The sequence below is a fragment of the Gopherus flavomarginatus genome, chromosome 9 (assembly GCF_025201925.1).
Source record: "Gopherus flavomarginatus isolate rGopFla2 chromosome 9, rGopFla2.mat.asm, whole genome shotgun sequence".
NCBI classification, from domain to species: domain Eukaryota; kingdom Metazoa; phylum Chordata; order Testudines; family Testudinidae; genus Gopherus; species Gopherus flavomarginatus.
In genome coordinates, this window is record NC_066625.1 from 14,970,510 (window position 1) to 14,995,069 (window position 24,560).

Sequence of the window (24,560 nt, forward strand, 5' to 3'; positions counted from 1 at the left end):
CAGGGGTAGGCAAAGGCAGCAGGTCCAAACCCAACCTGGCCAGTGATGAGTAGGCTGATACTGCAGTCTGCCCCAGGGGCTAGACAATGACTGGCAGTAGCCATATACTGAGGCAAGGTGGGGATAGTAGGTGAGGGTTCCCTGGGGAGGGGAGACCCTAAGACTGCGGGGGGTAACTGCCAGGGGGCAGCACCCCAGACAACAGAGCACCGGATATGGGAGGGACATGGGGGGCCAGAGGACAGCAGATCACCGGCCTGCAGAGAGCGCTCCAGAGCTGGAACGAGCTAATTCACGGAAGTCACCAGCAGGAGGCACTGCAGGGGTGAGTCTGTTCCTCTACAGTTCAGCTCCCACTCTGGCAACTAAATGAAGTGAAGTGAGCACATTTTTATAATAAGGGGAGCTGAGCACTTCTGAAGATCTGGCCTTCAAAGTGTCTTCAACATTGACTATTTTATATTTGCTGACAGGTATAATAATGAGGCACAAAAGTCAGTTCTATAACAACTTCAAGCATCTGTAAAGACTCTCCTTACCAAGAGGTAGCTGATACATGGGGTTACTGCAGAAAACCTTCATTCATAAAGTAATATGTTGAAATCCTAATGAAGTCACAAGTAACTTGAGTATTTGTAAATTTCATTCTAGCTCCTGGTGGATATTTCTCCACAATTCAAAATCATCATATGAGTCAGTATAATTGACCACTTATATTTAGAGAAAGCCCTGGCCAGAAGTAGCAAGAATAATTCAGAGCAGGATTGAAATGTCAACTAATTTAGGTACATTTATTTTATTTTTCGCTTTTCAATTCTTTAAAGTGAGCAGGGATGGATACCTTTGTTATAAAAACACTGGTGATACTTTCTGGATTATCTCCTTCTGGGTTGGGTGGTCCCAGAAGTTGTTCTCCTTCTGCCTTTTCAAAACTATACAAGAATGCAGGATTCAAGATATGCTGCAGAACCTACAAACCAGGAATGGAAGAAGTTAATACTATGCTATTAAGTTCTCTAAATAAAACAATTACTTAATAAAGCTATCTGGATTATTTCTAACTACTGACAAAACCAATGCATTTCAGATTCAGAGCCTCTTGAAGTTCTCTCTTTCTAATTTAGAGACTGAATGTAAAAAGGCCAGGACAGATTATTATTATTCGGGGGGGAAGAGACACACAACACAAAAGTCGGCTTCCTAGAAAGGGCAGATTAAGGGTTTGTCTACACAGCCTGCAGTCTGGACTTTTAGTCTGGACTACAGAATGCACTAGCATGCTGTGCTGCAACTACCTTTTAGTTCACGCCAGTTGTTTGCCACACATGGGAGTTAGAGCACAGCATGCTAGTGCACTCTGCAATTTACACCCCGAAGTCCAAACTGCAGGGTCACATAGGCATAACCTAAGAAATCCTCAATTTTGAAAGTCAGTTGCTGACTCCACCTATTAACTGGTCTTCCACATATATGGTATTTTCACACAATTGGTTCTGCCAATTACTGAACTCTTTTTGACATTTAAGCAAGTGAGGTTTGTTGCCCTAGTTCCCAAGATGAGAATTAAACCTAAATATCAGCTTATTTTGATGAAATTGCTTTATTTACCTTGGCTTTCAGCTCATCTCCAAAATTTGGGTCATTGAAGTCTACAAACCGGAAGAACAGAGCCCGTTTTTGGGAAATACTATAGTTTTTGGGGATTTCTTCTTCCATGTACTCCTTTAAGAAAGTCATATTGCAGAGAAAACGGCCTGTAAAAGCTCGAAGCAGCTGGAAGAGCAATTCTATATCACCATAATTCCGTCTGGAAAAGGAAACAATTAAAACCTCTCGTGAGAAACTGGTATCAGACTATTCTGTTTGATAACTTGGTGGAGGAGTCATCCTTGCTTTTAAACGTGCACAGTTAAAAAACCCCAGGACTTTCTAAAAGTGGTCTTGGTTTTGGTTTTAACGGTAGCATGAAGGAGCAACTTTCAGTCTTTTCTTCCACACAGGATTATGCAGCAAGCAGTATTACTTTTAAAGTACAGAAAAGATATACACAAATGGAAAAAAATTGATTTGATCAATAAATAGTTCTACATACTTGCAGTAATTCAATAAGCAGTATGCCAGTAGTTTAGGTTCTTTCCAGTTTGTTGCAGCCATATTCTCCTTACGATGTCTTTCTTGAAAAGCTTCACTTACCCACACGCGTCTTAACTGACTCACTAAGGAATGCTGATTTGCCAACCAACATTCATCATTCTTAACTATAATGCTTATGATCTGTCAAAAAACAAACAAGACAAATACATCTATTAGACATATATATAATAATAGCAATCAGAGAGACAAGGTGGGTTAGTTAATATCTTTTATTAGACCAACTTCTGCGGGTAAAAGAGACACTCTTTCGAGCTTATGCAGAGCACTTCTTCTGGTCTGGGAAACAAGTTGTTAACAGGCCACTTCACCTTGAATGGTCCCTTAGAACAGCGGTTGTCAAATTTATTTGATTGTGCCCTCCCTACACACACCTTTTCTTAGTGTCTGAAGTCCTTTGCGCCCCCTTCCCCTCTGCTCCTTCCACACAAAGACATATACCACTGCCCAGCTCTGAAGGCAGCGTGAAGAGCAGCAGCTGCTGGCCAGGCACCCAGCTCTGAAGGCAGACTGACTTCTCATGGCCTCCTCCCCAGCCAGTTTGAGAGCTTCTGCCTTAGCTTAGCATAAGTAGTTAGCACATATGCTATTTGTTTGATCCTGTATTTAACTGACACTCTTCGTACCTTTCCCACACCAGGGGAAGAGCTCTGTGTAACTTGAAAGTTTGTCTCTCTCACCAACAGAAGTTGGTCCAATAAAAGATATTACCTCACTCACCTTGTCTCTCAAATACAAGGTGGAACAGACTGTTTAGCACAAGTTGCCCACATAGACTTCAAGGAACCACTCAAAGTGCAAGAGGCTCATTAACACCTCTCCTATCACCAGGTGTGGGGTGGGGAAAAGCTGTGGGGAAATTTAGTGGGTTACAAATTATTGTAATAAGCCATAAATCCAGTGCCTCTATTAAGTCCACGATTTTTAGTGTTTAGCAAAAGTTATGAAGGTGCCTTGAAGCTTAAATTTATAAAACTTTGCTAGACACTAAAAATATGAAATACGTGTTAATTACTTATGCTAAACAATCTGTTCCACTTTGCATTTAGCTATGACACTGAGAATGCTTCCCAGACCTGAAGAAGAGCTCTGTGTAAGCTCAAAAGTTTGTCTCTCTCACCAACAGAAGTTGGTCCAATAAAAGATATAACCTCACCCATATTGTCTCTCTAATATCCTGGGACCAAACACAGCTATAACATTCCATAACAGCAATCTTGATATACAGGGACGAATTTCAGATTGATTGAGGGCTAAATATGGTTCTACAAAAACTGCCCATAGAAACACTGCCATTAATTCCTTTTCTTTTTAGCTCCAATGAAAGATATATTTTTAAAAAGTTTGAACGTCCCTATTCAGCACTGGCAGCATTATGCTAGTGAATGAGAAACAGAAGAGTCAAACTGACTGTCTAGTTTCTTAAAGCCAAGTAAAATGCAACAAGTAAACTGGCAGGTGAAAGGGAAATTCAATTTTTTTAAACTGTTTTACAAATCTACCAATACGTATGTGACATTACTCAATGTATCTATAGTCAGCGTCCCTCTAAACAGATTTGAACTATTCATGACAACGTTTGTGAAAACAGCAAATAAATACCTTGATAGCCTGAAACTGAAGATCAAGACGCATTGTGCTGGTGCTTGGTGATCCGGGCCTAACAGCAGCTTGGGTGCCACCAGGTAACAGTAAAGTGATAAATCTATTTGGATTAGCTGCCAGGACATCTCGTAAAGGCTTCGCATCTTTGTGTTTTAAAAAACTCTGGAGAAGGGCAAGCAACCATTACAGGAATAAATTTTAATGAAAACATACCAAAGGTTTTATCATCACACAGTTGTATACCCATGTTTTGTTTACCTATACCACTTGGACTTAATGCATTTTAATTTTGTGCCTCAATTTAATACTCATAAAAAGGTGCCACTGACTCAAGTCCTCAAGACTGAAATTTGGTATTTTGTCTGACACAGCAGATACTACACAGTCAGAATAATGGTAAAAAAAGTACATGAATAACTTCTAACTTATCAAAATTGGACTATTGTTCGCAGATATTACCATGAACATTCTGCTCCACTGTGGATCATTTAAAGTCGCTTCCATCATGAACAGCTCAACAGTCTGGGATGGATGACGTGTCAGAAACTTTATCAGTGGTTCTCTGAATGGACTGCCCGCCTGAAACATTCACAATGTTTTAATTAAATTATTTTCCTTTATTCAATTTATCCATTCCTCTCACATTATCTGGCAAAAAATAGAGCACTGAAGTTAGCATGTGTACAGGCGTAAAATGAATTTGTTAGCAACCACAAGCACCCCAAGGTCTTAAAACCACCAAGTATTATCAGTCTTAAAAGATGAGATAATTTGTTACAAATCAATTTTTATACCAAATAATCTTACAAAGGTGGCTGGAACAATTAAAAAAAACCCACTTAAAAAGAGAGTATTATAAAAGCAATAAAAGAGGTAATTAGCAAAATTAAACTCCACTTTTACCTCTATCAACATAGCCCGTTCTGTTTTCATCACAACTTCCAGCAAAGGTTTAACCAGAGTCTGAGGAGCAGCTGGGATCAGATGAAATAGGTTTATGATTGCTGAACAAATCTTCATTTCCTACAGATAAAAATAAACATCATCAAAATAAACTAACAATTCCTAACTAAACGTACAAACATATTACCACAGATCTTACCATGACTACATTTTTCTATCTATATATTAGCACAGCTGGCAAACAAAAGCAAGGAGTTAACAAATAAGCAGCAACTACTTACCCCAGTACATGGAAGGAATCTGTCCTGAAGAAATATATATTTTTTCCCCATTTTGGTATCATGTTTTTGTACGGCATATTTTATTTATTTACTTTGTTTCTTTAGTGATATTTTAATATTAAAGCTAGACTGTGTGTAATGAGAATGGTGATGAGGGGAATTATGAGGATTCAGTGCGGCACTATATTGAGCGGTTTACACTTCAAAAATCCAAACTAGCAGCTCAAAACCATTTCCCATACGCATTCCACAACAGCAGAATAGGAGTGAAAGAAAAGAACCCTCCCATCATTGTTCGATGCATGTTGCATATGGCTGGCTATTTTTAAAAACAGCTTTGCTCTCCCATCAAATACTGATTCTTCTAAATGTCTGAGAAAATGTCAGGATTTCTTTTTAAAATTGTGTAGTTTAAATGTGTTTTACATTTTCCTAGGGCAACGAACTGTATTTTCTATTCAGAGTGGGAATATTACTTAATGAATAGTATTCAAGGAACCACAAGAAGAGGAAAAATAAATCCATTTCTAACAGAGACTATGTACCATGTTTGTAGTGGGATATTATTGGTGTTTTTTAAACTGAATTTAAATACAAAGCATTAAAGGCGCCAATCCTGTAATCTGATCTGCACAAGCAGGTCCTTGGGCCGCCTACACAGAGCACACTGCCGGACTGGGGCTTAAATTTATAAAATCCATTCAGATTATTAGATCCCTTGGAAAGCACTTAAAAGTTCTGCTCCAAACTTCCTAGTACAAAACATGCTGAACATCCTTCACAGCAATGTTACTAAAACAACTCCGCCACAGACAAACATAGGACAAGTCACAGCACTGCACTCAAAGGCACAATGCACTCTGCCCATTACATAACAATACAGCTAACATATCACAGCAAAAACCAAACACAACAACAAAGAACCTCCTGGGGCCTCCACTGAATTTCTCACCTCTACCCCTTCCACGGCAGGCTGAACCAAAACAAAAATTACAGCATGAAAAAAAAAAAGAAAGAAAGAAAAGAAACACAAAAATGTAAAAAAAGTATATGCTATTCTTCAGATTGCAGTCAGAAACTGACTTTAATAGGGTTATGTTCTCACCTCAAACTGACAGAATGGAGACAACGAACATCTCCCGCACTCTGAAATGCTCTCCTGAGGATGGGGAGGAAAAGCATTTTTTTTTCTATTTTTACATTGTTTACATATAATTTCCCATATATTTGTGCACAATAAAATATTAGGGATGAACAAGACAGTGGAAACAATATTCAGATATCTTCAGAGACAAGTATTGCCCACGCAGACAACAAAAACCTTCAATGCTTCAAATATCAAACTACACAAGTCTTTTCAATGGACTTCAGCCCTCCCCCAAAACAAAAATTCAAATATTCACTTAAGCAACATTGTTGAGGAGAGGAGGAAAATTTGTTGCAACCTGCTTAATCAAAAAAAGGTTACTTTATTTCATATGGAGTAAGGAAAGACTAGCTTTTTTAATGAAGCTTTTAAGCATCAGATCCATTAAAAATTCATTTCCACTTGGAATGCAATTTTTTTTTTTTTTTTTTTTTTTTTTTTTTTTTTTTTTACTACCAGTCGCACATAATCAGGGCTACATTAAGCTACAAAAGGGCTGTTTTAAGTGGCAAGGATTAAAGATCAAAAAAGCTGAATAATTCTGGCTCTCTTGCTTTATATCTGGGTTTACCCTGACAGAACTTACATCATTATAAATCAGTTTTTAACTGAGATTATTTTTTTTTTTTAGCCTTTTTAGTTTACAAGTGCCATTTGTTTTCCTTGAAAAATGCAGACCTTGTGGAATTTTGCAACAAAGCATTTTACTAGAAGGCAAAATGATTAATGTCTTGTCTGCTAATTAGAGTGTTCAGATTCTGAGAACTGCATGACACCATGGGTATCAAAACAAGAGTGCTCAAAAAGAGCATGGAGTCCTATTCACCTCACCCCAATTTATAGATGAAGAGAGAAGGATAAAAATTGCTTAAAGTCATTTTAAATTTTTTTTTAAAGGAATAGTGCCTCAAACCACCCTCAAGCAGATATGCTGCTTTTTCTCAGCCTGTAGATCTCCACTGAAGTTATGATCTCCTGAAGCTAGCATTCACAATCAATTTGTATAATACAAGGCACTTCAAGAACCACTTCACACTAATAGAAATTTGCTTTTAATGTGAACCGGTGAAATTTTGGAGTCCACAAACCCCAGGAAGAAACCAGTACTAATGCTAACTACAATTAATCCTCTTGACTAATTAACCTCACCCCCATTTCTCTCTTGTAGGAGATGAAGTTACAAAAACCATCTCATACATGGATGCATGAAAAACATCTGCTGTGTAAACTGTGTGAAGATCAGTGTCAAAGTGCATTTTCTTCAATTTACTAATATTTGTAGTATTAAGGACTCTCTTGAGATGAGCATCTAATAAAAAAGAGTAAAATTTAAGACTGAATTATCTTTGTTTAATCTAATCTTTTTTAAATGTAAGCGTTGTCAGAAAAACACTATTTGAAAAAGTTGAACATGTGTCAAACATTCACAACGTTGTTTGAAATAGCTTTTTCTCCATCACAGTTTTTTTGTTCTTGGGGGAGGGAATGTTTAACACACAAAAAATACATACAGACAAAAGATTGTGACAGAAAACATTAAAAGCAAAAGAATTCACAGCTGAGTGAAATATGTCTAATATGTAGAGAGAACTAGACAAAGAACAGTTACAGTGGTGCCCCACTGTGGGCTGAAGACGACTACTACAAAAGACTCAACTGTATCTATAATTATCAGGAGTGGGAAAAAATGGCTCCCAATAGCAGTCTATAAAAAGCCATAGCAGTGCACTGAATTAATAAATATTAATATTTTGGCTAACATGCATGCACAGTAGCCTACTTTTAAATCTTAATGCAAACAAGAAATTAACCCAATCTGATTACAAAATATTTAACTTTTCAAATCTAAATTGGTCATCACTTCTGAAGTAGTTAGCTTTTTGATGGGACAGAGAAAAAAGTAGTTAAAAAAATCATTTCATTTCTTGAAACAAAAACAGCCAGCCCAATTTAGTTCTAATCTGAAACAAAACAAAACAGATTCCTTCCTAGTTTGGAAGTTTAGAGACAGTGATAAATCTTTACTCCTAGTAGAAATTACTGGTATAGTTCTTAATAGAACTGCAGACACAATACGAACTATAGCACTGAATGTGATAATTATTTCTACAAGTATAGTATTATAGAACACACTTTGCCTTTAAACTATGCAGTTTTCAGTTTGCAAGGAAACTTAATTCCCACATTTCAACAAACTATCACTTCCCACAACAAACCAACAAACTGACCTTAATTATTAAACAAAATTTTAAAATGTAGCTTTCGAAAATCATATTTAAGATGGAAGGGGGAATGTTATATGTAGTGTACATTTGCTGACAAAACAGGCCATGAATATCCAGTATATTAACTAAAAACTAAACTATAGAACCAAGCTGAACTATTAAAAAAAATGGACTATTGAGAAATTACATCACTGATCATGTAATCTGGTCTATACAGGCAGATACCTCAGAAGACAATGGGAGTCTTCCCATACAGCCCTCACTGCAGGATTAGGACCTAGGAAACTGCGCACACTAGATGAAATTCACCCCACTACACAAGATCCTACCAAAGATCCTCCACACCATTTCAACTTCAGAGCAAAAGTGCTGAGACACTTATATATGCACTATCTTTGCCAGGAGAACTTCAGGTCACTGTAAATACCAATTTAAAATGCAAGTCAAAAGCTTCCGATAAGATTTGTCACAAATATTTCAAAAAAGTAGTTTTATGTAGCCTTGTAACAAAAACCTCAGTGGATACCCAGTTATGGTAACATTTACGGTTGTAGGATTTCTGTATTTGATAAAAGTTTACATTGCTTACTTCGGTTTCTCCCTCCCCCATAAAAGGAACTCTTAACTTACATTTCCATCACTCCTCTGTCCTCCTTTATGTGTAATTACTACCACTTCCATCCATTTACGCAGGTGTTGCTGTGGGGAAATCCAACATGAGTACGATTACTCTAATTTTACAGTTCCAGTCATGAAAGCCACAGCAAGATTTTATATTAGATAAAGCAGACGTACAGCCTGATTTTTGAGGGAAGCAAACTAAACAGCTGTCAGTAGTTAGTGCGGCTCCCTTGATTGGAGAGGTTAGCTTGCTGTTTGCGACCCACTGGTTTGTAAGCTACAGATCTTGTAAGACATTCAACCGTTTCTAAACTGACCAGGTACCTAAAGAGGCCAAGAGAGCTTTTAAATCTGTGCTTGATTGGAAGGTTGCAAGCTTTTCTTTTGATCTTACTACAATTATCCATACCTTTGTCACTTCTAGATTGGAGTACTAATACATCCTATATGGGGCTACATCTGAAGTCCATTAGGGAACTTCAGCTAGTGAAAAATGCAGCAGGTCTCCTTTCTTAGAGGTTCTTTCCACAGGGAGTGGATTACACAGGCATAGCAAAATCTAATGGCTGCCAATTCATTCCTCATGTGGTATCACAACAGCTGAGATCACCTGAGGGTGTTAAAAGCCCTCAACTCTGGAACTACGTTCACCACTTCATCCAACAGAGCCCAAATCCATAGCCCTTTAAGGCCTGCTGCACGGTACGTGTTCCCCAATTTTCAAAAAAGGGATGGATATGAAAGTGCGCATGTGGGTTGAACAGGAAGATATTTATTAAGTCTGATAGGTAAATGCGAATGGGTGTTCATATTTGGTAACTGATTTGTACATGTTTTAATGTACAAATCATATAAATCAATGACCAAGTATGATCACTCATCTCCTGAGTATTAGAGCCCCTGGCAAAAGGATACAGGGAAATTTTTTTAGGAATCCAAATACAAAAGATAAAGGCAAGACCACCATCATTTTAGCATTCAAAGAGATGCCAGCCTGCCCATGAAATGTTATCTTACCGAAAAGGAAAAAGCAAGTTTTCAAGACAATGTTTACCATAGTATCCTGGCAACCCCACGTTTAGAGAGAAATCTGTCCAAGGATATTTCAGTATAATTAACTTTGACTTCATTAGAAGAAAAAGAGTTGTTCGTTGTTTTCCTTTTCACTTAACTAAGCCTCTTTAGAAATGATGGTTTTCATCCAATTCTAATCATGCAAACATTTCAAATCACAAATTAATATACATGAATTGTAAAGCATGGAAACCTTTTGTACAATCTATTAATTAAATCACTATTAAACTCTTTTAATCTTCAATTTTATCTATGTCAGTTAAAAGGAGAGTTCTTCTAGGAACATTTAAAAAAGGATTGGGCTTACCATCATCTGATCACAGAACTTGTCATTAAAGGAGTTTGGAAAAAGTCTAGTGACAGAAGTCAGACGGTTCACAACATTCAGTGTCAAGCTTCGATAATCTCCCAACATCATGAGCAATGGTCTCATGTGTGTGTGAATTTGATCTACTTCTATTGTAGCTCCTTCCAAGAACTGCAAGGAAGTAAAGCATGGAATCACAACAGAAATAAAAGAAAATTCAGTTACTTCGGTACAGACACTTACAAAAAATAACTCTGCAGAACTGGTTTCATATTTTTAAAGTTCACATAAAATGGCTATACAATAAAAAATGGTTCAATAAATGTTTGGTTTTAAAAAATGCTTTTGGTGGCAGGATGGAGGCTTATGAAGAACATGTTTAATCGCGATACATTGCTCAGTTTACGGAATGTGCTGCAAACAAGAGATTCGGTTAACAGGATTTTATTCCTATACTACTATTGTTAACTGTGGAGTTATAAAATTCTGACTGACGAAGTAGTATATAATTATTTAAAATTTCCTTCTCATTTAACCAGCAATTTTAAAAATGCAACAGAAAAAGATCTTAAGTGAGAGGTAAAAGACACTCAGGCTTGTGTTACAAGCAAAACCACATGTTTGGGACTCCGGTCATAATAAACACAGCTAAATTTTGTTCACACAGTAGCTTTTTTCACAACAAACCAAAACATCAGTGTGTGTCTCCACCTATCCAAGTTGCCAAAGGGAACTCGAGAATGGATAAAATCACCCAAATCAGATCCACAAGCACAGTTTGGAGGTTTTGTCTATATTATTAAAAAACAAAACAAAAAAAACACAAAAACAAAAAAAAACAGTATGCACAACAGTTTACAGGAGGACAGCTATGTGCTATATTATGCCACAGGCAAGGGCAAAATACCACAAGCTGCCATAGTCCACTGAAGAAAGGACTGCGGAGAATCTATATTTAGGGCCAGCCATATCAGTAACTGGTTACAAACTCAGTTAAAGCTGTAGGGCCAGATTCTCTGCTGAAATCCCAAGGTCATTTTGCACTGCCCCAGTAGTGCAAAGGGGTTGGAATCTGGCCACAGATGGATAGTAGGAATTTCCTCTGGCGTAACTGAACCCCTTGCTAGCATGAAGCTGGTGAAGGCAGCTCCTGCATCAACTGCTCCCACACTCCCACCACAGAAGAAGAGAGAAGGGGCTTTAGAAGAGGTCAGGAGATGATCCTCTACCAATGGTAAAAGGTATTTAAGCCTCCTAGCTGCTCTAACTCTTGCCAGGGCCAGCCCTTACAATCAGGGAGCTATAACCAGCTCTGGCATCACCACAGAAAGGCTGTCACAGGAAGGAATCTGATCAGAGTACACATATGACCTACAAATCTGTGGATCATTGACATTACTAGTGTGAAACTTATCCTGTGTAATAGCCTATGAATGCCTGCTCCTCATTATAAAGTAGATACACCTCTACCCCGATATAACGCCCCCCAGTATAACACAAGTTCGGACATAATGTGGTAAAGCAGCGCTCCAGGGATCAAATCAATTTCGATATAACGCGGTTTCACTTATAATGCGGTAAGAACTGTTGGCTTCCAAAGTCAGCGTTATATTGAGGGAGAGGTGTACTGACCATGAATAGTCAACACTTACTTAATATTAATAATTACACTAAGTATCTCTTTATTCATTAAAGCTATGTTAGAGATAAATCAGCACAAGATAAGCATAATGCTAATTTTTTGATTGGGAGCAACTTGACACATCCATAAAACTTTGAAACAACAAAGCTGAATATATTTAGTCCAAAAGAAAAATATGCTTCCTCGATAAGAGCCTGTATGCCTGGTTTCCACCAGAGGACATTTTTATGGGCAAGATCAAATCCTCCCTCAAAAAACATTTCATAGAAACAATGAACGCAACTTAATTATACTGGTGCCACCCTAACACAAACAGAGCAGCTACTAATCCCAGTAGAAATACTGCTTCCTTGTTACACTGCTTCTTGGAAAAAGTATAAAGAAAGACCAACACAAAGCAGCATTGTTTTAATATCACTAACCTTTCTCATACATGCCTCTCCCGCCTCCTGCAGTTCATTATTTGTTGAATTAAGTGCCTTGAAAAGTGCAGCAATGATTTTCTCTCTAGACTGAGGTAAGTAATTACAGGCAGCTAAAGCATCTGCAAAAATAAAAATATTTTTGTGTTCCTTGTTAACTTGAAATACAGAAGGGAAAGGCCATTTTTTTGGTAAATTCTCTGTGTGTTTGTTTCATTTCTTTTGAAATTACTGACAGCTACAGCTTTAACATTTTTGCCACAGCAACAGATATCACAAGAACAAAAAAGACTGGTGTTACTATTAATAGTATTTTAAATTTTCTGAGTGCTATTCAAGGAAGTCATTCCAAAGGTATTTAGAGTTCTAATCCTTAGGAACTAAAAATCATTACTGTAAATAACTGAACTGAGGAATATTGTCACTGGAATAAATGGTCAGCCAACTTTTGCTCTCCAACACATGCAATCACACTGACTTCAAAAAGGTTATAAGTATGTTAATAGCAAGCAGTATTTTCCTTTCTTGTTAATAATTTCTTTCTAATCCAGTGAGAATGTATTAACATTGTTGGATATTACATAATTACTGGTAGTTACTTTTCCCAGAGTAAATATTTATGAAGTTCCTAATTTTCAGATCATTTGTATATTTTCTCTCTCTCTCAATTCTGGCAATAAAGCCACACTTGAATTAAAGAAGTTTCAAGATCATTACTGCCTATAGAAGCTCCTGGCTTGCTTCACATTTTCATGTTTTCTCTCTCATTGGAATTTATGTGCATTTATTCCCCCTCCTGGTTTAGCCGGGAGTCTCCTGGAATCAGGCTCCATCTCGAGGAGGCTACTGAAGCCAAAACAGGAGACTTTAAGCTGCTAAAAATCCAGCGGTGCAACTGAACTACGGCAGGCTCCTTACCTGCCTTGGCTCCATGCCACTGTCAAAAGCGGCCAGGACGTCCCTGCAGCCCCTGGGGCGAGGGTTTCCGCATGCTACCTGTGCCCTGAGCACCAACTTTGAAGCTCTCATTGGCCAGGAACTGCAGCCAATGGGACCTGCAGGGTCCATGCCTGCAGGCAGGGGCAGCACATGGAGCCCCCTGCCCTTGCTTGCCCTCCCCTATCCCCCCCGGGGGACACACCAGCCACTTTCAAGAGCAGCACGGAGCCAGGGCAGGTAGGGAGCCTGCCTTAGCCCCGCCGACCAGAAGCCACCTGAGATAAGCACTGCCCAGCTAGAGCCAGCACCCCAAATCCCCGTCCCATGCCCCCACCTGCACCAGCCCTGAGCCCCCTCCTGCACCTAAACTCCCTCCCAAAGTCTGCGTCCCTCAACCCCCCCCACCCCCAATCCCCAGCTCTAAGCCCCCTCCTGCATCCCAACTCCAAGAGCTTGCACCCACACCCACAGAGCCCACATCCCCTTCCGCACCTCAAATCTCTTCCTCAATTTGGTGAAACTGAGTGAGGGTTGGGGAGAGCAGGCAATGGAGACGGGGGGAGTGGGGAGAGAGTGGGCATGGAAGGATCTTTGCGTTTGTGTGATTAAACAATTGGCAACCCTACTTGTGACAATTATCTGATTCACAGCTTTGAAAACTAAACCCTGTTCATCCAGAGAGCAGGTACAGCATTGGCAATGGAAGTGCAAGCTCCCATGGGCTGTCCCCTTCAATATCTCCCGAATTATGATCTGGAAAGAACAACTTCCAAGGACTTCAGTCTGCTGAGATTATCTACAAAAGCATCCGCTGCTATTATAATGAGAGTGTCTGTCTACCACAAGCTATATTTGCATACTTTAACTTACTCAAGGCTGCAATTCGAAGAGGTACTAGTGATGGAAGACTTTTGTAACAGGGTAATTTCATTAAGGCAGCGTCTTCAGCCTCACACAAATTCAACAGCTGAACGTTTTAAAAAAAAAAACAAAAAACGGTTAGCTCAGTGATTATTGCGAAATAATCTTTCCAGTCATGTTTTCAGCATGGCAATAATTCTCTCTACACAGCTCTGCTCTTGCAATTAGCTGCCTTAAGTTATTTTCAAATAAACAATTAGTTTCATTCAAGAGGCTGAAAATACAAGATGTACACAATTCCATACTTGAAAGTGTCAGCCTGCACAATTTCTAAGAACCCTAGTTAGGTTCAGTGCTTTAATTTACGAGTTTACTGGACTGGGATTTAGAAGACCGGGGCTTTATTCCTGGCTCTGCCCCCAGCCTGTTGAAGTGATCGGGAGCAAGTTGCTTCGCCTCTCTTTGCCTCAGTTTTCCTATATGTAAAATGGCAATAAAATGATACTAATAACCTTTATAAATGCTTTGCGATCTACTGATGAAAAGTACAATATAAGAGCTAGGTATTATTATTAGGACTCCACCACCTGGTTTATGTGATCTGCTCGGAGTCTTTTTTTCAACTAGGAATAAGAACTAGGTCATTACCTAGCTCTTTCCCAGGAGACTACCTTTATCAATAGATCATGTTCCATTCTCTAGACTGGGTCTCGTGCTCAAGCCCAGGAGATACTGTAGAGATACCCTCAGTTTGTCCACAGGCCCTGGTTATGGAAGTAGATCATCACAATGATCTGAAGCATCCTCTAGAAAGCAAGGTTGGCTAATGGTCTCCAAAAAGTCCTTCGAGCCAAAAAAAAAAAAAAAAATCCACTATGGGGATGCAAGTGAGTTGTTGAAGACCGAGGAAGGAGGTTAAACACAGGAAGCAGAAAATATTTTTGGTGGCTGAGGGATTTTGTCCTTGAGTGCAGGAGGGTGTAAGGAGGTGATAGGATAGTACTTAATACCTGGAGGAGGAAAAGGGTGCCACTTAGTATACTTGGCTTTTTAGCCTCTTCTCTTCCACTGTAGAGACACCCTGCACTCTCCTCCTAATGTAAAGGGCAAATACAGACTGCATCTGTCTAGATGCACCACCAGCGTGCCTCTCTATTGTGCAAGTTTGGAGTAATGGACCCTTCACAAGCAAGAAGTGTGTTGGGGCATTGCAGCGTAAGGAATGGACCACCAGGCAGCTAGACAATTATATTGAAACTAAAGTCAGTCCTGAGACATTGAGAAAGTCCAGAAAACTGGGGACTGTCTCACAGTTCCGATAGAACATTCAGTTATCTTTATTTTTAAACTTACAGCTTTATTTCAGTGGAACGTCCTTTTAAAAAACATCCAACTACACTCTAAGAAAATTAGCTGGATGTTTCTAAAGTAGAAATCAGTACCGAAGGCTGATCGACAAACAAATTTATAACCAATTCAGTTAAAGCAGTCACCAATATAAATTAAACCAATAAACACTTTAAAATTAATATAACTGCATATATGCTAGGGCAGGGGTAGGTAATCTATGGCACGCATGCCGAAGGCGGCATGCGAGCTGATTTTCAGTGGCACTCACACTGCCTGGGTCCTGGCCACTGGTCTGGAGTGCTCTGCATTTTAACTTAATTTTAAATGAAGCTTCTTAAACATTTTAAAAACCTTATTTAAACTATTATTGTATATAAAGTAGTTACAGACTTACAGAAAGAGACCTTCTAAAAACATTAAAATGTATTACTGGCACGTGAAACCTTAAATTAGAGTGAATAAATGAAGACTCAGCACACCACTTCTGAAAGGTTGCTGATCCCTGTGCTAAGGGATTGCACCAATTTTGTTAATTTTGTGAACAGTGTGTATAAACAAGGCCTGGGACTGTTTAAACTGTGAACTTTCAATATCAGTTTAACACCTACCTCCCTGACATTAAGAACAACCCATACTTCTGAAAGCTATTGTTTTAATTTGCAGATGCAGGCTGACAGCACTTCATCAGTTCACATTTCAAAGGTTATATTCTCATTGAGAACCAAAAAAAGTTGTTGTTTTTTTTTTAAATGAAAGCTTAAATTCAGCAGAAAATATCGATACCCACAAATGCGCAGGGTGAGCCTCAGCATACAGCATGCACAGAAATGCTGCATGTTCGTTTCCACTGTCCCTAATAATATTGTCAGTGCTTAGATCATTGCTTTGACATATAATATAAATACCTTCAGTCTGAAATGTCAGAATGTACAAAAAGGGAAGTACCTCGGTGTAGAAAACCTTGTGTTCCACAACATTTAGATCCATAGTAAATAGTCGGGGCTGCAGAGTTGTGCAAAATGTGTTCCCCTCCATAAGCCCAATCTGGGCATTTGCAGGCTGATGCCTAAGTAAGTGCTTTTTTGGAGGAACCATGTCTTGGAGAACCTACAAAATATCATTTAGAATAGCATCTTGATTACAGGGCATACATGATTATATAAATAGTCTATTAAGAGGATATCAGCTTTGCTCATGTTTCTGTCCTTCTCATTATGGTTCTCTCACAATACCTGTTTAGAAATCACTGAGCTGAAAAAGATTTCCTTGAGCCAATGTCATTCACAATAATTTGCTTAACAGGCCATTACATATTCCTATTTTTAACTACGATTTTCTTATTTTTTATGGAATGATTAGCTTTTTGTCATCACGACTATTTCTGACCAATTGAGTAACAGTAACGGTTACATGTTTCATATGAAAAAAGACAAAGATCTGCATAAAACTGTAAACATTAAAAACATACCTCTAGGCAAAAAAAACTTTGTCAAGATAGTCAAGGCTGTAAATGGATCTATATTCTTTTAAAGATTATTAGAACCCTTTAGATATAAAAAAAGATGTCTAGAAGTCACAAAGTTCAGAGATTTAAGGATAAAACATGTTTTAGGTCACACACTTAGAATACTGTCAGATCCGAAAATGTCAGAAAGTATGGAAATACTCATTTACTGGCAGGTTATTACATCAGTCTCTTATTCTCACTTATCCACCCCTTATCTACCTATGAGATTCTGACTAATTGCCATTATTAGATGTCGTCCCTGTTACACCTCTGAATTACAATACAAAGGTCTCTTGTTGTAAGAGGGGATCCTGTGCAGATCCTTTTGACCTATCAAAAGCCCACTTGACAAGGTTTTTGAGGGATCCCATGGCATCATCTTCTAAGTGGACAAAAAAGGTGATTTGTGCCTGCATGCAAACTCTGGGGAATTTAACATTGATGGGGTGGGTAGGGAGAGGCACAGCAAAGTCTGTATGGACCATGTGTGGAGGGTAATACGAGATCCAGTTTTCAGCTTGTAACCAAAGGACGGGACAAGGCCTACTCTACAATTAACCGGAGTAAAATATATTTAACTGATTCTGCCCTAACAGTCGGAAAGAAAGAAAGACAGCTAGCTAGATACACACACAAATCCAAACAACAGTCCAACTCTTAAATGTGCTTAGACCAACAAAACCTAACAAAGCTAGGTTGGCTTGTGTGATGGGCTATACAAAGCATACTGGACAACAAGGGGTTAAGGAGCCGCTCTGGGCTCAGCTAGTTCAACCCCGCCACACCTGCAAGACATGCACAGGCTGGAGGAGAAGTTAAAAGAGAAGCAAAACAGCTCACTTGTGGGCAGACCAGCAGAGCAGGGAAGAAAACAGACCATCAACCCTCAGCTCCTGAGGAAAGGGCAATTGACAGCGAGACCTTCCACAACAACCACTGCCTGAAGAACCCTCACTGAGCGCACGTCCAGACTAACCCGCGGCATCGGCGGGTTAAAATCGATTGCTCGGGGATCGATATATCGCGTCTAGTCTGGACGCGATGTATCGATCCCCGAGCGCGCTTACATCGATTCCGGAACTCCATCAATCCGAACGGAGTTCCGGAATCGACACGGAGAGCCGCGGACATCGATCCCGCGCCGTCCAGACGGGTGAGTACCTCGATTTTAGAAATTCGACTTCAGCTACGTTATTCCCGTAGCTGAAGTTGCGTATCTAAAATCGATTTTAATACCTAGTCTGGACGTGGCCTGAGGGACGGGACTGCCTAATCCCAGTACACCCTAAGAGGGAGTCATTCCCCCTTACCAGCTTACCAGCTCAGTTTATTTGTGTTAATTCCTCTTGCTTTTTGTTTATGGACTACCCTGAAAGGGGAGAGACTTTGAAGTGAGCCTGGTCGACAAACCAAGTCACGGAAAAAGAGGCAGGCTGCAACAGAGGTGGGACAGACAGCAGCAGTAAACTTCAGCAGAAAGAGCTGCCACGCCCCAAGTAGGTGCAAGCGGTGAGCCTCCACAGCTTGGTTGCCTCTTTACCACATTAAAGGCTTTTAAAATGTACTAAAATATTCAGTTTAACAATCATCAGAGGGGTAGCCGTGTTAGTCTGGATCTGTAAAAGCAGCAAAGAGTCCTGTGGCACCTTATGGACTAACAGACATATTGGAGCATGAGCTTTCGTGGGTGAATACCCACTTCGTCGGATTCGACCAAGTGGGTATTCACCCACAAAAGCTCATGCTCCAATATGTCTGTTAGTCCATAAGGTGCCACAGGACTCTTTGCTGCTCTTACAGTTTAACAATGACATTTTAGAGCTGTAAACTAGATCACAGAAGACTGTGCAAACCAGCTATCACCTTTCTACGGGGAGTGACAACCCCTTACAAACTCACCTCCGTGCATATGATATGTCAGAGGATAAGCTGGGAAAAAAAAAAAAAAAAAAAAAGCCTGAAAAGTAGGCTTCAGAGAAAGTTAGCTTCAGTGACTCATTGCACCACTGGAACATCAGTATAGAGAAAGCTATTATCCTGGACTGCTACGGTCAAAGCCATATGAAAAATATCCAGAATTAATAGTATTTTAGAGCTTGTTTCAATAATGTGAAAACCCTTTCAAAAAGCATTTTGCAAAACAAAAACCTTAAGCTATTTTAACATACTTTGGTATCTCAATGAATCCCCTTTGTGATAACCTCACCTCTTTATGTGGCTCCATAATCACAGTAACACTTTTCCCAGTGACCTGTGCAAGCACTTGCAATGAATGCATGGCTTGCTTTCTTACAGTGGAGTTTGGAGAGGTTACTTCTCGAACCAGGTCGTGTGTCACATGATGGAAAGACTTTTCCTGTGCTGCCAGGATTTCTTCTGTTTTTTCTTCATCTTTTAAAGGAGTGGCACATCTAATCAAAAGCTGTTCTAGTGTGGTCTTTGCCATAGCAACGGCTCCATTGGAAACCTAAGAAATCATGGATTTGTTAGTGCTGCTGTTATGCAGATTAGCGACCTTTACAAACACTATGCTCAGTTATGAATGGCTGTTCTGCCAGAAATGTAAAGTTAACACACCTTTTTAACCTTTTCCATCTTTCATCCAAAGATACCAAAGCAGAATGCTATGAAATTTCATAAATGAAATCCTAAAGCGAGAACACCCTGATAGCTTGGCCAGTGAACAATTCAGGTTTCAGAAAAGGTCAAGAACTCTATTCTCTAAGCATCTACTACTAAACAAGAACTACATTAAAGCTGATCGGTAGCGAGATACACATTTTACCAGAAGTAGAGTTTGAAATGAAGAAAAATAACGTTTGTCCACTCAAATCACAGCATATTTAATTTATTTTGTTGATTAAAAGTCTATAGATCAAATTTAACTCAGAGGAAAGCAATTCCAACAGCTTCAGTGGAGTTGTAACCAATAAAACCAGAGCTAAATTTGACCCAATGTGCTTGAGATCTTCACTAGGTTCAAATACAAAGACGAACACATTCAACAACTATTACAGGTATACTAAACTGTTAAGTAATAAAACTCAGATTAGCAAGAGTTTAGATTGTATAAATTTAACATCTGAAGTTCCACAATTTCCCAAACACTCAGTGAAATCATCCATACATTAAATACCTCTCCAGTTAGGTCCATCATGACAAACAGCAGTGCTTTGAGGAAAGTCTGCTGGTTCTGGAGGACCCAAATTAAAGGCAGTCGTTCCATGAGGAATTTAATTGACACCACACCTCCTAGTTTAGCATACCAAGCTTGTTCATAACAGCATGCACATAAACGCTCCACAATGTATGAAAACAAAGGAAGCTGACAAGCCTAAAAAAAATAAAAAAAAAACTGTCAATGATTATTTAATTCAATCAGCACATCCCATCCCCAGTTTTAAAGCGTTCAAGAGCACTATGAAACAGGTTAAAATTAAGCAATTAAAGATTACGTTACCCTTTCCTTCGAACCCAGAATAATGCTTGCAACATCGAATATCACAGCTAGAGCCACTTCCCCTATCTTGCAGAGCTCCTTCTCCTCATATGCCATACAGATGGCTATGGCATCAATAAGTACCAAAGGATCCATTCCTTTTGATCCATTTTCTTCACTGTGAAACATGGCTGTGCTGGGCTGGCTTCCAACCTGATAGCACTGCAGCAAAAAAGGGCCTACAATTTATATTGGAGGGGGGGAAAAAAGAACAGATAATGGATACTTCAGCATTAACAATCTTTAAATTAGATCTTCCGATCTTCTCTGATTAACCCATTGCAAAACTAGTGAAAATTATGACTATTTGCATGTAAATGAATGGTCATAATTTTTTTCGTTTTTAAATGAAAAAAACGTATTTGAAATGTTTTCCTGCTTTTAATTCGGTGACTATGTACTTCACTATGAAATTAAAACTAAGACTATTAAAGTAAAATTACATTTAAGTATCTTGAAGTATGCTTACAGCACCTTTTTCTTTCCTATCACTTGAACTATATAAAAAGGTACAAGCCAAGGTTTATTAAGTTACATTTTTTAAGTGAAAGATACTGCATTACTCTTCATTATTTACACAATTCCTTTTCTGGTCCTTCAAAAATTAAAAGAAAACAAAAGAAAATGTACCCAAATCCCAACATGGGGGAAGGGAGGGAGTGGAAAGCCTATAACAAAAATTTTGCATTTAAGGTACAAATTGCATTCAACATCTGTTGATATCAGAGATATACATAGCTCAGGGTTTTCAAAAGTGGTCTGTTATAACTTGTGCACATTTCAGTGTTTGATTTTTGAATATTTTAAAAATATCATTACGTTATATCTTTGCAAGTATGGCTTACAAAACTATTTTTTAATAGTTGAAGCAGTTAAGTAACAGTAGAGAAAGAGTAAGCATATTCAAATAGGTGTTGTAACAATAATATAATTAAGAAATGAAACTAAGATCTTAATGTAACAAACATCAATTTTTTCCCCTTTTTTATTCAAGAATTTATTGCAAAAAAGACTAAAACCTTCTTCTCCTATCCCGACAGTTCATGAAATTTCTATTCTGCATTTACTCACCACATTGCTGAGCTACTGCCACCATTGTGTAATGGCGAATTAGGCTGGCTACAAAAGGCAGAGCACTAGGTCGCAGATCTTTGATGACTGCTGACATGAAAGCACCTGTTAATGCCTGTTCAAATGTTTTACGGGCAGGAGTATCCTGTGCTTTGTACCGATGTGAAATAATTACACTGGGTATGGACTTCTCAGTAAAGCTGAAAAGACAAAATTATAACTATATTATAATCCTGAACTACTATGCCAACAGTTCAACCATGACCATCAAGGACTTAATTTACAGTTTGTTCCTGACTTCTAACCCCCACTCCCTTTCCGATAAAGCCAGATCAGTTCATTTAATCCATTTTAATTTTGGCAACCACTGGCAACATGATGGATGGCTCAATTTCATCATGAACATTTTAAAAGCCGGTGGTTCAGAAGAGGCCACACACACTCCAAGTAATATGTATACAGGCGTCACAGTGGAATTCAATTATAGAATGGCATTTTTGATATTTTCACACTTTTATTTTATTAAGTAAGATGACATTTGATTTTGATCTTTAAGGTCTGAAATGTTATTTATCTATTAATTCACTGCCCAATAAAACCTATTTGCTTCAAAGTCCAGATAGACTTTTTAAAAGTTACATTTATGTCAAATCTAAAATACATTATAATAAAAACAACAATCGTGCTTTTTAGCTACATACTATTTGCACTGAGGGAATCAATGTAACGTATATATTATGCACACAGACGGCAAAAGTAACTTAAATGCAATGATTTTATTATCCATGATTTAAACTTAAACTACTTTAACCAAACTACCTAGAAAAGCAACTGCTTAATTCAACAAACCCCAGCTCAGGCAAATACCTGGTATTTTCCAAGATTAACTTTATTAAAAAGGTTTTATATTTTCACGGAACACACTGATTGAATGTCTAACTACACTGCTTTTTCCACTCATGCTTTTGTCCAGAACAAAACACTTATTTTTAAATTGCAGAGAAAAATATTACGAGTTAATCAGCCCCTAATAGGAAGCCTTCCATTAGGGCTGCTAAAGGACAAGAAAAAAAAAAAGCAAACATAAGGGTTTTGTTTGGCAACTGTGGAGAAGGAAGAAGGGCAATCTGACACGCAGCTGGAAGGAGGAGACTTTTCCCAGGAGGTGCAGAAAGTGAGTATGCATAATGGGGAAGAGATTGTCTTAGTATACAGATTACTAGGTAGGAGTTGATGACTCTGGCCCCATTCCTATCCATCATCTGATTCACTTTCCAACATCTACCCCTGTTGGTAGGTCTACACATGCAGCAGCATGTGGAGTACAGATACAGCACACCAGCAAGTGTATAAACAGCAGTGTAGATGCTGAGGCACAACTTAGGCACACAGAGTAAAGCAGAGTGACCTTCGCACCAGAATGTTAGAGTAATACCCTACACTGGTTGGGCATGTAGAGAGCTATAACTCCCATGCCTACACTGCTGCCTCCCTCCTCCTAGAGCCTTTCACTGAGGTGAGCAAAGGCTTTGCTAGAAGGGAGCCACTGGAGCTTTTTACTTCACAGAGAAAAGGCTCCTGCAGCTCCCCACCAGCAGAGCCTTTCCTCGCCATATTGAAAGTCTCTGGGAGAAGAGAGGCAGCACGGAAAGCCTTTGGCAGCTCCCTGCTGCCAGAGCCTTTCCCCCCAGCCTCCCTCGCCTGCCACAGACTTTTATTGCCACATGTATCCACACACCATAATGAGTATGGATGTAGCCTGCCCTTCACTGTAGTGTGTAGCTACAGGTACCCTACCTACCTACTACTACAAGTATAGATAAGTCTATGTCAGCCTCTAGTAGCCTACTCTACCTTAAACATGAACCCAGATTCAGCTCTCTCTATTCTGGGTCCTCAGTACATGGCTTTCTTTGACAGAAATTGGGTGGGGGAGGAAAAGGGGGGGAGAAGAGAGGGAAGGGTATAAGCATGCAAGCTCCCACATGTAGGCAGAGATTAGGCACAATGCAAGAAGAGAAGTTACTGGACTGCTTGAAAGACCTGTTATATTAAAACCAGAACAAAAATTTGTTTCCATATTAAAGAATTTACATAGCATCAAAAATTTACCCAGCTTTCTGAAAATAACTGTTCTGTGTGCCAAAGTGTTGACACTTTAAAATGATATTATTGTGCCAAAATCACTTTAAAATACTTAAATCACTAAGACAGGATATTAGAAGGAACAGAAAAATTTTACTATACTACTTTGACCGTTATCTGGAATTCTGATCCTCAAAATTCTGGACTATTCCAACCAACAATTCACGAACAGAACACAAAAAGTATCTTAAATCATCTCCTAACTTACCAAACTGATCCCCCAGTCTCCCCACACATTTTTTTTTTGTTTTGGATAGGGTAAGGAAGAAGTGTCAAGGTGTTAAGAAACTACCATCCATCATATATGGTAAATAAAACAAGATTCTAGAACTGTCCCTCAAAAGAAGGGAGGCCCCAGGCTTTGGACATTTAAAACAAAAACAGGATTAAGTACCAGAAAGCAAACTGCAGGTAACAATCCCACAGTGGGTATGCATTGTATAGACTCAGTGATTAATTTCCCCCTCAATATTATAGTATTCTATGGACAATTCACATTTTACATAAACACAAGTCCTTTCAAGGATCATCATACTTGGGATGTGCAAGGAGCTGGTATAAAGCATGTTTATTATCATCCAGGCTCATCATGGCTACCAAGAAACACTTGATCACTTCCCAAGCCTGCCTCCGATAATATGGCTCTGTGTTAGCACTCTTCAAACAGTCCAGAGCAGTCTCAATTGCCTGCAATAAAAAATAAGACATCAACAACAGCACTGGTTAATCATGTTTCCTTATAATAAATCAGTTTGTAAGGGTACCTAAATCATTTAAATACTACTTCTGCTACCCTTTAAACCTCTCAAG

The 24,560-nt window shown here is 38.9% G+C and overlaps 1 protein-coding gene across 9 annotated transcripts in view; it reads right to left on the minus strand.

Annotated features, from left to right (window-relative positions):
- TRRAP (transformation/transcription domain associated protein) overlaps nt 1-24,560 on the minus strand; it is a 170,009-nt gene that overhangs the window by 105,241 nt on the left and 40,208 nt on the right. For 5 of the 9 annotated variants that reach the window (XM_050966691.1, XM_050966692.1, XM_050966688.1 and 2 more), the window contains exons 23-40: nt 24,286-24,437; nt 21,606-21,805; nt 20,496-20,713; nt 20,172-20,369; nt 19,242-19,502; nt 16,474-16,635; nt 14,188-14,284; nt 12,379-12,500; nt 10,315-10,485; nt 8,943-9,011; nt 6,046-6,099; nt 5,893-5,913; nt 4,660-4,779; nt 4,216-4,335; nt 3,754-3,918; nt 2,093-2,274; nt 1,609-1,807; nt 842-970 (exon numbers count right to left, since the gene is read on the minus strand). In XM_050966691.1, coding sequence (XP_050822648.1) covers nt 842-970; nt 1,609-1,807; nt 2,093-2,274; nt 3,754-3,918; nt 4,216-4,335; nt 4,660-4,779; nt 5,893-5,913; nt 6,046-6,099; nt 8,943-9,011; nt 10,315-10,485; nt 12,379-12,500; nt 14,188-14,284; nt 16,474-16,635; nt 19,242-19,502; nt 20,172-20,369; nt 20,496-20,713; nt 21,606-21,805; nt 24,286-24,437 — 2,640 coding nt within the window. The remainder of the gene's footprint in view (nt 1-841; nt 971-1,608; nt 1,808-2,092; nt 2,275-3,753; nt 3,919-4,215; nt 4,336-4,659; nt 4,780-5,892; nt 5,914-6,045; nt 6,100-8,942; nt 9,012-10,314; nt 10,486-12,378; nt 12,501-14,187; nt 14,285-16,473; nt 16,636-19,241; nt 19,503-20,171; nt 20,370-20,495; nt 20,714-21,605; nt 21,806-24,285; nt 24,438-24,560) is intronic. The other 4 variants (XM_050966696.1, XM_050966695.1, XM_050966694.1 and 1 more) reach the window with 2 other exon arrangements.